Source organism: Tigriopus californicus, chromosome 4 (assembly GCF_007210705.1).
Source record: "Tigriopus californicus strain San Diego chromosome 4, Tcal_SD_v2.1, whole genome shotgun sequence".
NCBI classification, from domain to species: domain Eukaryota; kingdom Metazoa; phylum Arthropoda; class Copepoda; order Harpacticoida; family Harpacticidae; genus Tigriopus; species Tigriopus californicus.
In genome coordinates, this window is record NC_081443.1 from 3,084,948 (window position 1) to 3,101,536 (window position 16,589).

The 16,589-nt window shown below is 40.5% G+C and overlaps 3 protein-coding genes across 7 annotated transcripts; 1 reads left to right on the plus strand and 2 right to left on the minus strand.

The window, feature by feature from the left end:
• Window positions 1-9: 9 nt before the first annotated feature.
• Window positions 10-2,511, minus strand: LOC131879397 (oxalate:formate antiporter-like). The gene is made up of 7 exons (XM_059225711.1): window positions 2,361-2,511; window positions 2,178-2,298; window positions 1,377-1,833; window positions 880-1,306; window positions 568-795; window positions 353-452; window positions 10-251 (listed from the first exon to the last, which is right to left on the minus strand). The coding sequence occupies exons 1-7, from the start codon at window positions 2,397-2,399 to the stop codon at window positions 166-168; spliced, it is 1,458 nt and encodes a 485-aa protein (XP_059081694.1). The 5' UTR covers window positions 2,400-2,511; the 3' UTR covers window positions 10-165.
• A 3,013-nt stretch (window positions 2,512-5,524) lies between these two features.
• LOC131879402 (uncharacterized) lies at window positions 5,525-9,420 on the plus strand. Its single transcript, XM_059225715.1, has 3 exons — window positions 5,525-5,701; window positions 7,645-8,043; window positions 8,910-9,420. Exons 1-3 carry the CDS (start codon window positions 5,569-5,571, stop codon window positions 9,041-9,043), a joined length of 666 nt encoding a protein of 221 aa, XP_059081698.1. The 5' UTR covers window positions 5,525-5,568; the 3' UTR covers window positions 9,044-9,420.
• A 237-nt stretch (window positions 9,421-9,657) lies between these two features.
• Window positions 9,658-12,079, minus strand: LOC131879396 (mitochondrial sodium/calcium exchanger protein-like). 5 transcript variants are annotated; one of them, XM_059225710.1, is made up of 4 exons: window positions 11,956-12,079; window positions 11,325-11,721; window positions 11,000-11,260; window positions 9,658-10,901 (listed from the first exon to the last, which is right to left on the minus strand). In XM_059225710.1, the coding sequence occupies exons 2-4, from the start codon at window positions 11,582-11,584 to the stop codon at window positions 9,725-9,727; spliced, it is 1,698 nt and encodes a 565-aa protein (XP_059081693.1). In that variant the 5' UTR covers window positions 11,585-11,721; window positions 11,956-12,079; the 3' UTR covers window positions 9,658-9,724. The 5 variants fall into 5 exon arrangements, with proteins under 5 accessions (XP_059081693.1, XP_059081690.1, XP_059081692.1 ...); XM_059225707.1 differs by having other exon boundaries at window positions 11,835-11,974; XM_059225709.1 differs by lacking the exon at window positions 11,956-12,079 and adding an exon at window positions 11,929-11,950.
• Between the last annotated feature and the right edge of the window lie 4,510 nt (window positions 12,080-16,589).

Consider the following 16,589-nt stretch of genomic DNA (forward strand, 5'->3'; position numbering starts at 1 on the left):
GGATGAGTAAGATACAACTTTATTCTTATAAGATAAGACAGCTGAATGACGGCAAAACGTGAACACAATTATATCGAGACGAGTGCACCATTTGTAGATAGGATGTTCCCTTATGCAACGAAGGCAAATTAAAATCACAGCCATAATTCCTGGGCAAAGGATAGTCTAATAAAAGGAGGGCTTGACCTCAAACCGCGATCGGAAGTTCTCAGACGTCATCCTTGACGGCATAAGCCAAGAGGCTAGCATACCTATATGAATAGAATTGGAACAGACAAGGCATGAAAACAAATACAAAGACGTGCACTCTTTGTCAAGATACCACGCGAGAACTTATCAGGTTTTATAGTACCTATTACTCCGATCCCTCCCGTCAGGAAGAACATGCCGTTGTAGCCAACGATCCGGAACAGACCTTGGGTCGCTCCAATCATCATGAGACTATTAACAATCTGCAATGCAGGTATTTTGATCCATTAGAAAAAGAGGGCTCTTTTGACGTCTTCATTATTCCATGTTGAGATTGACGGGGTCCCTCGAGGATATTATGCGTCTGTATTTACTTACGTTTTGGGTGAAGATGAGCCCAAAGTTGGCTTCGAAGAACTGTGGACCAAAAGTGTCCCTGGTGGATGGAGCGAATGTGGCGTACATGCCAGGGAACATACTGTAAAGGGCGCAGATCCAAACTCCATAAAATATTCGAGACCCAAGGGAATCGTAATCAATCGCTGCCAGATCAACAAACGAGAAGGCAAGTGCTGTGCTCACACTTGAGATGATCATCATGCAGAACTGGAAGATGGAGACGTTATTGGTTTTAGGCTAAAACATGATAACTGATGACATTGGAACAACGATGGAATCTGGAATAGGTACCTGAAAGCCCTGTTTATCATAAGTATAGCCCCAGATCATTCGTGTGACTCCGTTTGCGACGCTGGACAACGTGGCAATGATGGCGAAGAAACTATCATCCTTTATGAAGAGCTGGCCAAAGCTCTTTTGATAGTTGTTAATAAACATGTTGATCATATTCATGGCCAGGAATGAAACCCACATCTTATAGAACTCTGAGGTCTTGAGCACCTGCATGGGCTTCAAACTGAATGTTCCTTCGTTGGCATTTTCCTGGTCGCCGTCTTTGTCGTCTTTGTTGTCCAAGATTGGTTGCATTTCAGCCAGTTCCTCTTCCGTGGGAACTCTCAACAAGATAATGGACACTATTTGCATGACAATGAAGGTTCCGCCCAAGAGGTAAAACAATTTTGGAATACGAGCCAACACATCAGGGTCCTCAAAATACCTACAACAGAAGCAGGCTGTGTAATCAAGACATCATTATTCATACAAACAAACCATCTCGCACAACTTACGCATCGGTGCCATTCGTTCCAACAACGGGATCTCTGTTGAGCGGATTGACAAAGCCCGTTTCCAATGGGTTCCAAATCATAGAGCCAAAGCCATAACCAGCGATACAGATCCCACCAAAAGTTCCGGGGTTTGAAGGGGACCAGGCCATCACTGCCCCCACCGTTTGAGAATACACCAAGGCGAATCCCAAACCATGCATCACTGCCATGGTTACGATGACCAGGGGTAAGCTGTGCGTAATGGCCCAACCCGTGCACAAATATCCCACGCTGTATAAAATGGAACCGATGGTGAGGGATAGGCGGAGGCCTATGCGGTTGGATAGAAGGCCGGCGAAGGGCATGACCAGGCCTTGGACCAAAGTCTTGGAGGTCGATACGAAGATCCAGTCGGCGTAATCAGTAGATGGTGTCACTTCATGACGCAAATACGAAATGACGTACGTATTCAAATTGGCTGAGAGCAGAAATAAGATATCCTCAACTATTTTGAAAATGATCATATTTTTCATTGTGTCTTATCTCCCAATGCTTTAATTTTCATGGATATTAATTTACAAGTACAAGTTTTAACAATTACCTATGATTATTGAACAATCAATAACGGAATAGCCCTTTTACATATTTGTAAGGATATCTTAGAAAATTGTCTCGTATTATGAATGCTTGCTTCTGGTTTCACTTGAGGCAAATGGTTACCCACAACGGTTGTTATTCAAATTCAAAATATCTTTCAAGCGGAGGAGAAAGTGACAATTCCACTCTTCGTAAAAGTGGGATGCATTAAGTAGTATGACTTACCGTACGAAAAGTCAATGGAGAAGCTAATCAACATCAGACAACCTCCAATGAGGGCAGCAATTCCTCGTTTTGAGTACAAATTGCCCCGGATCCGAATTGTTCCACTCAGACATCCTGAAGACTAAATAATCCAAACACATTCATTACAAACCACCCGACGTCGTCAATGAATAGCTTGCTCACTCGTTCCACAAATTTCAATGAGACACCCTCTTTAGCCATTGTCCCACGATCAACAACACCTTTGATATTGAGACTGTGCTCGAATCGATAGGATTATCTCAATTGATCTAATTAAACTGGGGTTCGAATGCATTTATTAATGATGTAAGATCACTGAGAAGTCGCTGCCGGGTGGAAGAACGACAATCACTCTCGCAAATCTGACTCGCACTGACCCGTTGCGGTTACATGATTCGTGGCCACAACGCACACTTTAGAAAAGTACAATTTATGTAATAGATCAATCCTCAATTTGGAAGTAAGGTCACCAAGAAAGCAGAGAAAACGAAACTTGATTTTCGTCCGCCACTTCTTATTCAATGAGTTCCATAATGTCAGACTAACAGTTGTATAAGTCAGACACTTTAGGATCAAAGGTCATATCTACATGCAGTATCGTGGTCGTTGAAGAAACGAAGCATCCTTGATTTCATGCCAAAGTTAGGAAAGGTGAGGAAAAGCATTTGAATCATTCATTTCAAGAGACTGGTTTTCCGTAGTTTCGTCTTCACAGCAACACAAAAGCTAGAATCAGTCGCCAAACTTCAAGCTGAATAGCATAGTATATCGAAAGGCTTGATTGCATGACTTTCTCTAGAAAAATACTTCTTAAAGAAATGAATAAATGAATCCTTCGTTAAGTAGTTTGTTAATGATAAAAGCAACTTCAGTCAGATACCATTTAAGATTACATACAAAAGCAAAAAGGTGGTGAAGTGACGCCATCTCGATTCGCAAGGGGTCCAGAATATGTACTATACTCATTGTCTCGTATGTTCGTGCATTTGTCAGCACTGGGCCTTCAAATCACAGCGCTTATAAATGAGAGTACTTTTGAGATGTTAAATAAGGTTGATACAGTATACGTTAATCTAACATTCTTTGATTTTAATCCTTAATCTTGTGACAACAGTTTGCACAAATCGAATGAGGTTGACTCTCACTTTGTGTAGGATGCAATACACTTTGACTTGGCCGTTCAATATTCTAATAACAAAATGGCATATTTTCAATTGTTCTGAATTAAGTGGTGAGCAATTGAACGAAAATTTATTCGGAATTTTGGCTACACGTACAGTAACAGTTGAGAAATAGTTGCCACTCTCTTTTGTACCATAATACATACTTTTCTCAAACTTACCTTAAGAATGATTTTGTTCCAAATTCCTTTCACGAAATCGATGGTTTGCTCCATTTTCAGGTTAATAAGGATAAATGAACTCAATGAGTGGCACGTTAGAGGGATTGACTCTCTCTACTTTGATCAACGAGTTGTAGCAGATGAGAAAGAGAAATGGACACTTGAGTGGGTCAGCTTTTCGACATTTAACCCACTTGACCCAGATGTAATTGTTGAAGGAGACGGTTGGCGTGACCGGCGCTGACACAGTAGCCCAGTCACTCAACAATTCAAAGCTCCACATCTGTTGCCCAAACTCGGTCCTTCTATGAGCCATCTTCAGCTAAATGATTTTGTACAGTTATGTCTCGCATCTTTCACGGTTGGCCTTAAAAATATGCTTTTTGTTAATCAGTTTCTAATTTTTCCTTTACAAAACGCGTAAAAAAGGTTTATTGATTGAAATTAAAAATATGCCCTTTTAAATTTAGGCAAGAGAGATTTAGGTAATACCTAGAGGGATCATTCATACCCTTTTTCAAGCTTCATTTGCGTGTTCTGACTTTTTCTTAGCTGGTCTTTGGAAGTGACAAAACTCTCCACATTTCCAACCTCATATAAGATAGCAAACGAGCGCATCAAAGACAGCGGACAAACTTTGCATTATTCATATATCATTCTTGTGTTACAAGATCTGGAAATGCTACAACATTATTTTCAGTTATATCACGGTTGTTTACTTTGACAAATCGAACAATACACATGCGCACAAGACTCGATCTTGATTTTCTACTAGATATTTCAATCGAGCGTGGTGGTAAGTAACGTGGTCAAGACGTTGTGTTTGAATCATTAACAAAAGAGTATAAATCAATTGTTTTGACCACTTCCACAACGTTTCTTTACATTTTTTGAAAATCTACGTAGAAAAAATCATAAAAAGACGTGGAATGAGATTTAGCGGCACAATTTTTGGCTGTGACATGAAAACAGATTTTTGACCACGCATTGCTGCTGCGGTTTTTTTAAATTCAACTCATCTATCACAATTTAAGATTCAATTGAGAAAACCTCCTCTACATTTCAGAAAAAAGCGTAATATAACTCAACCATAATCATGTTGATTCCCCAGTACTTCTATTTGGTCCTAAAATTTCCAAATTCAATTCCAGACTCGACGTGGTCGACATTTCAATGTGCTGAAAACGACCCAAGTTCTATCTTTATTGAAGATCCGGCTGGGTTTCAAAAAGGCTACGTTTGACACTCGAACTAGAAGGAGAAACCGTGTCGGCTCCACAAACACTGGAAATGAAGGCTTCCGATGCGAATAAACAATTGACTTGATCTTTAAAAAACCGGGTTTACGGTACAATGTTATGACAAAGTGTATGTAAAGTGGAACGAATCTCGTCTCCAAAACGGACAAAACCACGAAGCGTGATTGCTTGGATAGGTCCCATTCAAGGTTTGTTTAAATTCGGCAAATCTGGTAAGTTAGATGACAGGTCTTTTCGGATGAATGTTTTCGTCCATTCCATTGGGTCTATTTTTGGACAATGTGACTGAATCAAAGAGACAAATACACGTGATCTTGAATAGCTTAAAGAGTGACGTCATAGGTCGTTGATGGGTGTTTTGCTGCGTGAAACTCCGTTGAAGAGACCGCGTGACCGATAGTCTCTGCAACGCTCGTGGGAACTTCGAAGACCGAACAAAGGCTCCGCTATCGCATTGGTTGGTAGCCTTGATCTACGAAAACCAAAAACAAAGGTGACGCACAATTTCTTCAAACATAAACGCTCAGAAATGTTCCATATTGAGGGATATAACACATATCTTATATTCAATTATACCGTTTCAGTCCTCCGCTCAATTTGGATGTACTCCATCGATTGGTTGCTCTTGATAGATCAGGGACGGGCAGGCTGGCCAACGTTTCGAAGCAATATGATGATGCTCGCCTTCTCACCCTGAACCCTGAAGGTTGGACCAAATATTCTATATAAATCATGCGGTGTACAGCGTGGAAAGCACAGTAGTTTCCGAATGATGGTTCCTGACAGAGCCCTGACCTGCCTCTTCTTTGTGGTCATCAGTGATCATGTGTTTTCAGCTCCGGCTGAGCAACCAAAGTCAGTTCCAACTTTTTCGGCTCAAGGCTCTGTTCCCAGATTTGTTGGTAAGTCCCGTCATTAAAGGTGTTTCTTGCTTCTTGGTAATGAAGTTGAAGAAACCAAGAAGCCAAGATGAAATCATCCGTTTTTTTCCTTTGTTAATCTTTGATTCATCTTTTCGGGATCAGGATATTGGAATCGTTAGTTCGGCCGATCTGGGGAAATATCAATTGCTTTGCCAGAAATCCTCAATGGATGAGGCCAAAAGGCTATAGACGAGGATACATGATTAAATGAATGGCTTGGAAGCCAAGGCTTTGTCCTAGCTATCGACTTCAAGCTTTCATTTGGTTTGTTTCTGAACGACTAAGTTTACAAGCGCAAGCACAGGTTCGCCTTATGTGGAACCGTGTACCGGTTGAGCATTGTCTTGATGCAAAGGCTAGAATTCGATTTGGAGCAAAGTGTTCCTTTCAAAGACTGAAAATGAATATGAGAGTGCCAACACGTACACTTGAATTTTGAAACAACAAGGGGCGGCTGCGTAAACGGAGAAAATCTGAGGGTGCTAAATAAAGTGGTTTGAATTAGATTCGCGCCTCAAAACGAGAGCTCGTCCATCTTCGTCAGAGGAACAAGTCGAGAAACAGTCAATGTATAGTATCGACTTTGAAGCCAAATTCCCACTTCGTCAGAATGGTTACTAATTGAATTAGGTATGCAGTACTGCAAGACCTATAAATACTTGCTTGAGGCTACTCATATCTGAAATATGTTGAAGCATCTAATCTGGTTCTTCCTGCACGTGTACCCATGGTGAAAGGATCCATTGGGTACATTAAGTTCCAAAATTTAATGCGCTAGGAATCATTTTATTTTTCTAGGCCGTGACTAGGTTGCAGCAAATTACAGGAGTTTAAGGACTGGAAAAGCCCAAACTAAATATCTGACTCATGAACATATATAAAGTTCTAGAGCAGATTTATCTAAAAGGATGTGCTGGAGCCATAATCATTTTGGACCAAAATTTTCGTTGGATATTGGAAAATTGGTTATTCTTTTACTCTGAAGTTAGCATCATGCATGGCAGATGATGCTATGCTTTGAAAAAAATATCGAGGCCTTCGGAATGATAAAATGTTGCTCTAGGCAATAAAAACGATATTGACTACTGCATTCCGCAATAAGCTCTACAGCTTTTATCACATCTCAATCGTCTTTAAAGGGAAAGATCTTGTATAAGCGATCCAATGTACATCCATTCTTTATCATTTCACATGGCTTCTCAGACTTATTTCAAAATTATGCCAATAAACACACATTCTACTACCCATTTATGATTGTATAACTAATTGCAGCATATTCATTTGCAACACCTTAAAATTCAACACCAAACCTAAAGTTTCCAAGTCATAAACTCTTGTCTTTTTAGGCCTAATGCCTACTTCCTATTGATCAGAAAAACAATCAGGAATACATTTCTCTATGCTTCCTCCCTAAAAAGCTCTTAAGCTTTTCATCATTCATCGGGAGAGTGTCCACACTGGAAATTTTAGAAGCTGAATATTTCATTTAACACCCGCCAACGAAAAAAGGCCATGGATAAAATGTTTTGCATCATTGTAACCCCTTGTGATCTCGACCTTTGAACGATGTAAGTAGTGTAATTGCAATCGATTGATCAGTGGGTTTGATTCCAGGTCTTGTAGGAGTCTTAGTTATTTAGAAACTCGACTATGAAGGCTTTGGTTTGATGGGATTTGAATAGATAGATACGAGCTTTAGCCCTAACATGGACGAGAAGGCCTTTCTCTTTGACTCTTTCTGTCAATCGTGTCAAGGTCGATGCAGGACCCGCTAAAAGCTGGTGTGGGCTAAATTCGTCCATGCCTAGGTCTTTAAAGAAGGTTATGTGGGACCGGCAGAAACAAATATATGCATCGACGTGAGCCAATTGTTGCTCAATACATTATCCAAAAAACGAAAGAAAGGATTTTCCTCGTTCCAGATCCCGGCGTAGGTGATCCACTCTCGTTCCTATCCTCATCCTCCGTTTCATCCCACACCTCTCGAGTTCGTCGAAGTCCTTTGGAGTTCAGCCATCCTCTTCACATTGGATCATCCATTTCGTATTTTCGGTCCCCGGCAGAGATTCAACCCACGTCTATGTCGTATGCGCCATCTCGACCCCGAAATCGTATCCAGACCCGCCGAACACTCCCGTTCCAATTGGTGTCCCAACCTCTTTTGGGGTACGCCCACTCACGTTCCTATGTCGGTGAACCCCGACCGGTTCAAATATCTGATTTCCGATCCGGTCCGAGCATGTCTGGATATGAGAGCGACCCATCTGAAAGCCAGGACACAATGAGTGGATTCGATTCTGAGGCGACTGATGATGATGATGGTGAGAAGAGCAATTCCTGGAAGTTATCGATCGTTTTGAATATGATTCGAGATTGTTCACATGTATTAGTGTGATATCAAGTTTTTTTAGTCGACCAATCGCTTGGGCGAAGGTTTTAAGCCAGATCATTCTCTTCACAGTTGGAAGAATGAATGATTTGTTTATGGCTGAATCCGATTTTGTCCAATCGTTAAAAAAAAGGAAAGGGGTGAAAAATGACTGTTGTACGTCATGATTTATCACATTTTACACAAATGAGACTTAAAAAGTATCATCACAATCATCAAAGTTTGAATTATAACTAATTCAATATTCGTAGGGAATACGTAGGCCTTGTTGATCAGGTAGCATCTTTCAAGTCAGACTTGGACAAATTTTCAGTTAGCATTCCAGATCAACCTTACATTCAAGGACTAGCTCGGTCTGCCAACTCAAATTCCTTGGTAGACCAAATATCATATAAAGATTGAAAGGTAATAAATAGAAGAATTATAACCTTTCATTTTAATAGTACTGGGGATTACAATCCCTTTAGCAGTTAGAAAAGCCCATGAAAAACCAAACATCAAAATAAAAAAAATAGTTGGAACTCACCAACTGTTTTACTTCTTGAGAAAGAAACCTTCGTTTGTCACGGGTTCCTGATTTTAAAAAGCAGTTTATGTTGAGTGTTATCCATCCAAGGAAGTATGTAAGAGTAATACAAAATAGAAAAAAAATGAAAACATCCGGACATGAGAGAACCCGATGTTTAGATAAAAAAACACTAATGTTCCTTGTTTGTCTTTTCCTTTTGTTCTAATCGGCTTGAAATGGGACCTTGTTCCACGTTTATCATCTTCATCTCCCGTTCCATGTTCCCACAGATCAAAGTGACCCACGGACTCGAGCTTCCGCCCATCGAACTCGAGCCAAAGCGGCGGATATTCTGTCCATGTTGAATAGTTTAACTGAGGATCTTCAGAACCAGAAACATCGTCTGAGATTCGGCTTCTTCTAGGTGGCAGAGGAGCCTCAGCCAAGTTATCCAAGCAAAACTCTTCATCTCGTATTCATCTTATTTATCTTGTCAATGTGTACAAAATGTTTCATCACGATACATAATCAATATACGGATATATTGATAGCGTCCCATTCCATGGTCACGATGAGAGTGGAAACATTCAACTGCAACCTGTCACACCTGAGGAACAAAGAGGATTCTCGAACTACTACAAACAACTACGTTTTGGTCCATTTTCAACCATTCATTCGGCAATTTGATTGAATCTGCTTTCGTACTGTATGGTTCTCTTAATTCACTCATGAGAGGTAGTTTTACGTTTATATTTAGCTGTGGTGGAATTTAGTTCTTAAAGAATATATTTGTGGCAGCTACGGTGGGAATCAAAACCTTATTCAATATTGTTGCTAGGGCATATTTCCGTACGGCAGCAAACCACAAACAAAAAATGGCATCCAATTCGGACTTTCTTTCAAATTGTCACTAAATCTGTCCGAATTAAATCATTTACAACCTCCAAAAATATTGTACTTACGTTGTTTCGTAGAATTTCTATGCAGATCCAGAGTTTGTTATCAGCTCTTCATTTTGGAAACTGAAAAACATCAATACTCGATATAGAATGTATATTCTCTTTTGCGACGCTTCTGTTAATAATACATGTTCATTAGTATGAAACTAATAGGTCACTTTGAATTCGACAAAAATAGCCGCCGTGAGTAAAGCTAGGTAGAGTCCAATCAGGACAAATCCGTGGGTCCTTGAGGCTCTAAATTTTGACAAAGGCATCATGACGAATGACGTTAGGAGCGCGACTCCTAAAGACGCTGACAAAACCATGACCATGGGATTAAATTCCAAAGATATTGGTCGGTTGCCATTCTGAATCAAGGCTTTGGTGAAGGGAATTCCAATTCCCAGGAGCAGATTGAACAAAGGGCCTCCAAAACAAGCGGAGTAACCCATACGAGGATAGCCTTGTTTGGCCATGCTCGTATTGGTTATCAAATCACCGATAGAGTTGCCCCAAGCCAAAACGGTCAGGCCCAGAATAGCATCGGAAAGGCCAAAGAGGACGCCCACGGTCTTAAGCAAGGACACGATCTCGTTGGCAATCAGGTAAATCCAAATCACGGACACGCCAAAGCCAACATACGCCAATAAGGCGTGGTATCGGGGAGGATAGTTCGGTGATGATGTGCATAGGATGAAGATGGCCAAAGCTTGGCCTATCATGATCATGAGCTCCCATAAGTTCACACTCTGAAATATGGGCGTGAAGGCCACTGAAACGGCGAATATCACGAATTGGGGAGCAATCAGGCATTGAATGATGGCCATATGCTGACACCAACTACCATCTTCCAGATCGTCATTGACCACGGGAACGGTGAGGTTCAACAGGAATACAACGGGGCTTCGCACCACTTCCCAAATTTTTCGGACAATGGATACTTCTCCCGAACGCAAAAGCCCCATATCCATGGGAAGGAACGCCTTGTAAAACTTCATATAAGGCTCCTGCGGTTCATGTGGGTCTTCGATATTACTCAATGAAGGGCTGGGGTTTGGGCGTGCGAGGATTTCCGTGTTGGGAATTTCGGAATCATCTTGGTTCTCAAGTTCGTCATCTTCAGTGACAGGTGGGTCTTCGATGAGAGTTTCGTTTGGAATGAATATGTTTAAATTCGAATTGGACGAGGATTCCGAAGAATCCTCAAAGAGATGATTGGCTCGGAGCAAACTTTCCGACCTTCTCTGTCGGTGATGGACGAGTCTGCCAACCAAAACCACGACTATGTATACCAAGTAAAGTCCTAGGAACCCTAGGGCCTCGTACAAATGAATCTTTCCGCTGGAAAGGAAGAAAATCATATACTTTATTGGAGAACAAAGGTCAAATGCGTAGTGACGGAACCGTCCATTCTTCATACGGGTACTTCTTTTCCTTACCTATAGAATATCCAAAAAGCCCAAAATCCAGCTCCAAGGTAGAAAATCACATCCCGGAGGAACGGCCTTTCCATCAACTTGAACGGTTTGGTGATACAAGTGGCCCCCGACACCACTGTGGTCACGAAGACTCCGGCTCCAAAGAGTTCACCCAAAACAAGCTCGGGTCGAGCTTGGGAAATTCCCGCCAATGAGGAAAAGATATCCGGGGCTCCATTGCCAAAGGCCAATATGGTCACACCAGCGATATTATGGGACAGTCTGGAAGGAAAAAAAAGTGTTTCTTGACCACGGCTGGTTTTCTTGCTGGCTTGACTGGCTTTACCTCAGAGTCCGGGAAATAACGGCCAGATTGGGGCAGAAAAAATCATCCGCACTCGTGGCCAAAGCGACAAAAAGCACCAGAATCCAAAGAACAAAGGCCGCAAGGGCCAAGTATTGATGGTGGCTCTCAGAGCAGAAATAGAAATCAATGTAGTCGATGAATCCTCCGTCAGATTGGCAATCCGGATTGTTTTGGACGAACTCGCATTGAGCTTGGCTCGTGTTCAAGTGGTGTACAAAATCACAATCTTTGGGATGCATGGCTCCCAAATAGAATAATACTTTGGTTGAGATACATTCAGTCAAGTACGAGATCTTGTACTTGCACTCCTTCCCCAGGAATCACTGCTTCATGGGCGTCCGAATGAATGATCGAGGAGTCATTTTGGTGTGAAGGCCTAGAGAAGGACAGATCGATGAGAGGTGGTGAGGCCAGATTACATCCATGTTTTTTAGTACAATTCGTTGGGGTATTTCTGACCACAACTATAACATCAGCGTTTGATCCTACTGTTACTGATGAGATGAATGATGAAGCTTGTGTCACTATTTCTGATCAATTCTTGGCATACAAAGGCCGATCCGAGCGGGGATTTTTCGTCTACCTTGATTGATGTTCAGTTTCAACGTACCCAAACAAAGACACATTCCCTGCCAGAGCCAATCAGCTGTTCAATTCTGGAGCAGCAATCCAAAGAGAAGTACGAACATCAAGACAGGCACACCTTGATTCCCATTGGTAATCATATCCTTTCAGATTACTCTCGGTCCCTGACGGACCCTGAGTATTCAATAAGACTCGTAGATGGATGAAACTTTGTTTTTGATTTAATTTCTGGTCTATTACATTCTCTTCGTCAAATATGATGAAGGACAGACTTGAGACCAATTGAAAAAGCCCCTTCCTGTCCACAAATGTTATACCTTCTCACACCGAACTGATTGATGATTAAGTAGTACAGGTTTGAATAGGAGGATTAGATTTAACAAATACCTTCAAAAATAATCAAAAATAGTGTCTTTTCCCCTTTTAATCGACTGATGTTGCACAAAAGCTCAATTTACTGTCAGCAGATGATAACCAAATTGAAACCCAGGTCTTGAAATGATGTAATGATACTGTTGATCAGAAGCATACGCAAAAAACTGCAATAACAAAGCTTTGATGATATTTCCATGACAAAATACCGTATGTACGGCTTGTTAGGGAGCACTTGTTTGTGATGACTGTCTCAAGAGTAATTGAATCAAAATCTTGACTTAAAGCTTTGGATTTATAGTAGGTGCCAAAACTGTAGTTTTTGCGTTTTTTTTGGTCCCAAAGACTTACTTTACGTCTCACACTTTCTTTCCACTTTAAAACATGTTCATTTTTCGCAACGGAACTACGACATATCGTTGACATGACTCTACAGCATAACAATCTCTGCAAGTTTCCGGAATCTAGATTGAACCAAAGTTACATCTCTGCATGATTCTGAATTGGTTCATAACATCACTTTTGTAAAGTCTGACAGCGACGAAAGAGAAAAGAGAGGTTTGGTAAACGAGTCAAAGTTCCAAGTCCGAGGATTTCAGACATTATGGGCTTCGTTGCCTTTTCTATTATTTATTTGACTTCAGCGGCATTGAATCATAGTCTCTGCTCATCAGATCAATAACGCTTATACACCGTATCGAATAGAAAAAAAAAACCACAACTGTATGTAATCTAAAAACGTAATCCAATGAGTCGAACACAGATGGACTTCATTATTTTGCACACTATTAGTCATTTTTTTACAAACTGTTTTTTTTCCTTCAGAGAATGGTATCAATTTCATGAATGGAACCTCTCGGACTTTTTTGGCAGATGCTTGCCAGTTAGTTTGCAAATCGCTTCAATTCGGCTTAATTTTGTGCATGACTGATCGCATCAATTGAGTAACACATGAATTCACGGCTTATCTTCAATTCAACAAGCAACAACGGACTATCTCTCACTTAGGCAATCAGCGCTGCCGGAATGTTTGATCATGCGATGTAATGACATAATTACGAATACAATTATTGTTTTCATACTTTGTGCTTAGATATGCCAAATCACTCACATTTAAAAACTTTTCCAAATCAAGTATTTTCGTTCAAGATCGGAAACAATTCGCCTGTGGATCTCAACTTAGCAATATCCATGCATGGTGAAGGATCTGTTGTTCCAAGTTATTTGGCATTTATATTTGATACTTTTGTTTCCTTGATTCTATTCGAAATTTTGAGATATACCATATAATTATCAACATAATGGTATTTCAACATGCACGGGTAAGAAATTCAGGCATTGCATAGCGGTGGAATATGAGAGATGACATATAAAGTTCCATAGACCTTGACCCAAAATTCAAAGGCTTGATAATTGTTGGCCTTCATTTCATTCTAAAGACACGCATAAGCAGATTATTGCGCTGGCAAATGACATTATGTCCCATCGAATTACAATGAAATCATATTCAATTTATCAATTTTTTTGTTACTCGTATTCTGGAAGCTTTATCCTATTCTGATAACCGTAACGTTGTAGAAGTAAGGATTCACTTGGGCCAAGATCCAAGAAGGTCGTCTAAAGAAAACTGCAAATCCTTAACATGACACACCCACTTTACTGTCCAAACTCTAGATATAAAAATAATTCATTTCTTCCAAGGTCAAATCCCACAAGAACATGACATACAGTTTGCGTCTTTTTTCAATAACTTTCGATTGTAGAAATCGTTTTAAGCGAATACCCACGTGTCTTAGGGCGGCTTTACACTAGGATGGAAAACCGAGATTGAATCCGGTTTGAGGATGGAAGTCGGACTAGTGCTGAGGTTAGTCCAGACTCGAGTGTGAGTCCTTTCTAATAGAATCATGTCAAAATTTGTGGAAAAAACTCATTCTTTGTTTTAAATTTCGCAATACGAGTCTTTTTGTTCGACTTGAGTACAGTGAAAAACTCGAGTCTTCTGCTGGAATCGTGCCAACAGTAGTCCTCTCTTCCATCCTCAAACCGGATTCAATCCTGGTTTTCCAGTGTAGTTTAAAGCCGCCTTAGGATTCTCTTGGCAATTACCTCCACCCCAACTAACTCCCCAAAGACCTACAACGAAAAGCCGGTTCCTTTTTTTCACTCCTCGTTTGAAATGAAGTCTCCGAAATTAATTTCAGAGTGGGTGTTGCATGCAATCCAGGGAGGATCAGTCCAAAGCTTCCAGAGAATATTATGTTCTCATTTCAATTGAAGCCTGAATATCACTTCAATCACTAAGGGAGTGCCATCTTTCCAACTGACGCTAGCATCAAATTATTTTCTGTGGCCCCTAGAGTACAAGCATTTTTATGTTTACGTAAAGTGCACCTTCGCAGGTGCACCTAGGGAGGAATGAATTTTGATTTAATATACATTCATGATCGTGATCACATGGGTATTTGTAAAGTTTCTAAACTGCAGGTCTTTGATGATGGTTCGCAAAGAAAGAAACATGCTGGACATTTGAAAGGTCACAGTGAACGTCCGCTATCTCTAGCCTCACTTCAAAATACTGTAGCAACACGGTGCTGTTTGGGGTGGATGTAGCTGATTTTGAAATCAAAAGACATTCAAAGGTACTTCCGGCATCGGTTTGATATTTTGCAAAACTTCGCGCATTTCTGAGTCAATTCACCGGGAAAAAAGTTACAGAATGTGTCTGAAGGATGAAATGTGGAAAAAACAATTAGTTAATTCTTGGACAACAATCATACCAAGAGACGGACAAGCAACAAAAAATGAAAAGTTGGATGATGTGCTGGTTTGGTTTCGGGAATGGATTTTTTTCCATTAATCAATCACTTTTATTACAATTCAACGACAATTTCACGAAACTTGTGCGCATTTCATTTTTGTGGTTTTATTCTGTTTAAAGAAGGTTCTCTCACCAATCCTCCATTTTCAAAACTATCCCAGGAATATGTTTTGCTGAAATTGTCCTTAAAAGCATGATGAAAAATCTTACAATTTGAGGCAACACTCATTTTGCAAAATGTTTGATGAACTTTGAGCCACTCATAGAAACATACTCCAGCACCTGTTGAATATGTTTTTTTTTCATTTTTTCCCTTGAAATGCCGTTGTAAACTATAAGGTAAGTTTTGTAACTTTTGGCCATTACGTCTCTTTTTAGGTGCATTATACTTTTTTACCTGTGAAGTATCTAAAACGATACCACTTTTTGCAAAAACATCTAACCAATGCTAAAAGCGTCTTCAAATGTCTTGATCTCAAAATCAAACGTTTTGGCCCAACATTGCACCGTGCCTTGCAAGCTCATCGGTCGGATTGAGAATGTAGTGATGGCTTACACTTCTTGCTTTTTGAGGCCAGGGGCTTGCCAAACGCTTGCCTAACGCCCTCATTTTCACAGTTTTCAAGGGAGTGAGATTCGTCAGGATCCCTCAGTTGATGTGAAATAAGATACATCTTTTGCTAACCTTACTCTAAGAGGTTTTTTGCTTAGTGAAAAATGTTAAGTCCATGGTTGGGTCATCTCATATATTGGTTTGAAATGAACTCTTAAAACATCTGAATCACTCTATCTATTGTGGGTGCATAATTTATCAGCGTCATGCATTGCCAATATGATGATAGATCATGATTTATAATTTTTTACTCTATCATATGGGGACGTTTAGGCAAGCTCTGGCAGGTTCGTTTTGTTTGCTGGTACCAATGTCAGTGATGCAAGTTTGGGGCTTCAACTATGTTTTTGAGAAGCTGACCCTTCTTTCGCATTGATACATGAGGAAAGGTCAGGTTCGATAAAACCAGTTTGAAATGCCAATTTTGTATCACTGGCATTGGCAGGCAAGTTTATTTGCTGGTACCAGCGCTTGCCTAAATGTCCCAATAGGGAATTCATCTCATCTGTCAGCAATGAAGGTGTCAAGTGAATTACTACCAGTGCTGTCATGTCCATGTACTCCGACCATGCCAGAATAGTTCTTAAAATATGCCTAAACATGCTGTGGAAATCGGAAAACGTCAGAAAACAGTGCCCGAGGAAAAAAAGAGCATCCCATGTTCGCGAACTTTCTGCAACACGTGGAGGTCGTGATTCTAATTTAGCTTGAATCGCCATAATGAAGCAAGACTTCAATGATTTAGAGCATGCTTTCACGCCCTTTGAGTGTTATGCGCTTAGGGGGAGCGGTAAAAGGTATCGATCAAAATCTTAAAAGGGGAGAAACGCTACCCCTTAGGAACCGAAAAAAA

Coding starts and splice junctions, on each gene's coding strand:
- LOC131879397 (XM_059225711.1), bottom strand. CDS start 2,399: ATGGCTAAAGAGGGTGTCTCATTGAAATTTGTGGAACGA. Junction 2,299..2,360: donor CATTGAAATTTGTGGAACGA/GTGAGCAAGCTA, acceptor TGGATTATTTAG/TCTTCAGGATGTCTGAGTGG. Junction 1,307..1,376: donor GGAACGAATGGCACCGATGC/GTAAGTTGTGCG, acceptor CTTCTGTTGTAG/GTATTTTGAGGACCCTGATG.
- LOC131879396 (XM_059225710.1), bottom strand. CDS start 11,584: ATGCATCCCAAAGATTGTGATTTTGTACACCACTTGAACACGAGCCAA. Junction 11,261..11,324: donor GTTATTTCCCGGACTCTGAG/GTAAAGCCAGTC, acceptor TTTTCCTTCCAG/ACTGTCCCATAATATCGCTG. Junction 10,902..10,999: donor GCTTTTTGGATATTCTATAG/GTAAGGAAAAGA, acceptor CTTCCTTTCCAG/CGGAAAGATTCATTTGTACG.
- LOC131879402 (XM_059225715.1), top strand. CDS start 5,569: ATGATGGTTCCTGACAGAGCCCTGACCTGCCTCTTCTTTGTGGTCATC. Junction 5,702..7,644: donor CTCTGTTCCCAGATTTGTTG/GTAAGTCCCGTC, acceptor TCCTCGTTCCAG/ATCCCGGCGTAGGTGATCCA. Junction 8,044..8,909: donor GGCGACTGATGATGATGATG/GTGAGAAGAGCA, acceptor ATGTTCCCACAG/ATCAAAGTGACCCACGGACT.